The sequence below is a fragment of the Cystoisospora suis genome (assembly GCF_002600585.1).
Source record: "Cystoisospora suis strain Wien I chromosome Unknown contig_6990, whole genome shotgun sequence".
In the NCBI taxonomy this organism is placed as follows: Eukaryota; Apicomplexa; class Conoidasida; order Eucoccidiorida; family Sarcocystidae; genus Cystoisospora; species Cystoisospora suis.
In genome coordinates, this window is record NW_027159777.1 from 1 (window position 1) to 2335 (window position 2335).

At 52.6% G+C, this 2335-nt stretch overlaps 2 protein-coding genes across 2 annotated transcripts in view; one reads left to right on the forward strand and one right to left on the reverse strand.

Moving 5' to 3' along the window:
* Nucleotides 1-14: 14 nt before the first annotated feature.
* Nucleotides 15-1391, forward strand: CSUI_010240 (uncharacterized protein; the record flags this gene model as incomplete). The annotated part of the gene is made up of 1 exon (XM_068070345.1): nucleotides 15-1391. A coding segment is annotated over exon 1 (327 nt), but the record flags the coding sequence as incomplete, so codon positions are not given.
* A 296-nt stretch (nucleotides 1392-1687) lies between these two features.
* The window catches only part of CSUI_010241 (zinc finger (ccch type) motif-containing protein), a 5164-nt gene continuing 4516 nt past the window's right edge, over nucleotides 1688-2335 (reverse strand). The window contains exon 6 of the mRNA XM_068070346.1: nucleotides 1688-2335. This exon is cut by the window's right edge and continues 1306 nt beyond it. The gene's annotated coding sequence lies outside the window, so the exon portion shown is untranslated.

The following is a 2335-nucleotide window of genomic DNA, read 5'->3' on the forward strand; positions in this document are numbered from 1 at the left end:
GCGATGCCTGGTAAGGCGTTGCCAGGTAAAGCGTTACCTCTGAATGTGTTGCCGGGTAAGGTGGCGCCGAAGGTCCCACTGGCGAAGGATGGAGGAGTCGTTGTCAAGGCAGGTGCTTAGTTTTTTCCCGCACCGTCGCTTCAGGGTGTTGGTCGGCGCGTATGGAGTGATGGGGAGTGGGTTTTGTGTGGGACCGGCGTCGGATTTGGTTTCTGAACTGCCAGCCTCTTCAGTTAGCACCGGTGGAGCGGACCGCCGCGGGACTGTGGTGCCGTGATCAGGCCTTTCTGATGAAGCTTCAAGGACGTCGTTAGGACACGACGTCTCCGTGCTGCAAACGCGGCGGTAGAGTCTTCCGTGGCCTACGCGCGGACGCGATTAAATGTGGGAGGGTCTGAAAGTTGCGCGGCGTTGGAGAAAATCAAAGGGAATACGCCTTCCCATGTGACGCAGTCGTAGTAAAAATCGTTAATGCAAAGGAACAGAAGTCCGGAGAGCTGTTTCGAGCGCTCTTGGCGCTCCCATGTGCATGGTGAGAGCACATTTACCATCCGTCTGGGCCGCCTGAAGACAAGGCTGGTACGCTCGGGCCTCGCAACTATCGATAGAGGAGCTGTTCAGGTGCCGGACAGGTTCAGCAACTGCAAGGTTGTCGCGTGGCAACACGTCTTAGGGAGGGGAGGTACAGCGTCCTGGGTCCCTGGATTCGCATCTGCGCCATTTGTCGAAACCCAGCTAGATGCGCGCGAAGGAGCGACATTCAAGGGGCCATGAAGATGAAGGAATAGGAAGCTGTTGCTTCCTTGTTTTCTGCGACCCGCTGGCGAAGACGCATCAGTGACTGTTACAGAGTACACGCCTTATGAAGGCGAATACAGTGCGAGGTATTGCACATCAGATAATGCTTGCAGCGCGGGCTCTCCTGTATATTGGTGTTCGTCCCCTTTGTGGGTATTGTCAGTTTCAGGCTTGGCTTGGCGGACGGTCACTGGAGGAGTCATGTAGGGAAGAAGGGCCCTCCGTGGTTGTGAACTCTGGATTGCCGGAGTGAGTGGCATACAAAATGCCCCCGTCCTCTCGCAGGACCCGGTCGGACATACCTGAAGGTCGCACAGGTTACTCGGAGGAATGGGGTGCATTCGCTTTTAGTGATTTAACTGACTGTTTGCTGCTTTCTTTTGTATCCATCTTTACTTACCCGTCTGTAAGCCACTCGTCCTTCTGCCGTTTGATTTGTCGTGAAACTCTGAAGACCGCGCGCAGCCTTGCTGAACTCTTTTTTCTTCGGTTGTGGACTGATGCGCCGAGCTCATGTGTTCTTTGTGGAGAAGGGACGTCTGCATTAGGCAGTGGTGGTTTCTTGAGTGCGGTGTGTCAGCCTGACTTTCTCTCACTCTTTGGCATGTGTGATAATTTTAGCAGTACGGTTCACTTGGTGCCCCAGTCCCCCCCGCCGGCCATTCAGTCGATCTGTCTGGCTTGTTTACCGGAGAAGCAGCACTTAGTCAGGGTGATAATTGTGGGTCCGTGAATGGTGCGGTGATGGCGGTGAAAGCCATTAAGAAAGAACCTCACTTCCGCTTCAAAACATCTTCAGCTATTATACCCAGACGCTAGAGTGTTCTAAGTGATCGCGGCATTCGAAGCACGAAGACCGCACTGATCAAATCAGAGGAATCCTCCGTAGATTATGCACAAGCTTTCAACTCGTAGTTTGGTTGGTATCATCAAAAGAACGAAGCGCGAGTTAAAAAAAACATAGGAATGGCTTGCAGGCCTCATAAGAGCTCACTCAGGATGGGGCCGAGACAAGGCAACGGCGCGTAGTTGGTCCCGTGCTTGCGCTCCCAGAATCACTGAACAAAAACTATCGCGCTGGGCCGGCAAGACGACCATGACAAAATCGAGAGGCAACCTTAGCCCGGATAGATGTTTTTATGTCTGCAGGCACTGGTGTGGAGGATTTATTGACTACAGAATGACTGGCCCCGTCATAGATTCCTGTTCACGCCCTACCACCCCTCCCCCCCATGGGAAGCGTGTATAACGGAATGCAATCTGTCTGAAAACTCAAATCACACAGAATAATACAAGCTTCCAACTCGTGGTTTGCAAATAACATCATGATCATGAGGCGAGGTACCTGAAAAAATGAAAGGCACTTGCCGGAGTTCTGCCTCGAGATACTTTTCAGGGCTCATTCACGCATGGGTTGATGACACAAGGCATGGGCACAAGCGTCGCCAAGATCACTGAACAGAAACTATCCCACTGGGTCGACGAGCAGGCAAAAATGACCCACGACTCGTTGTGAAGCCAAGAACAAGAAAGACAA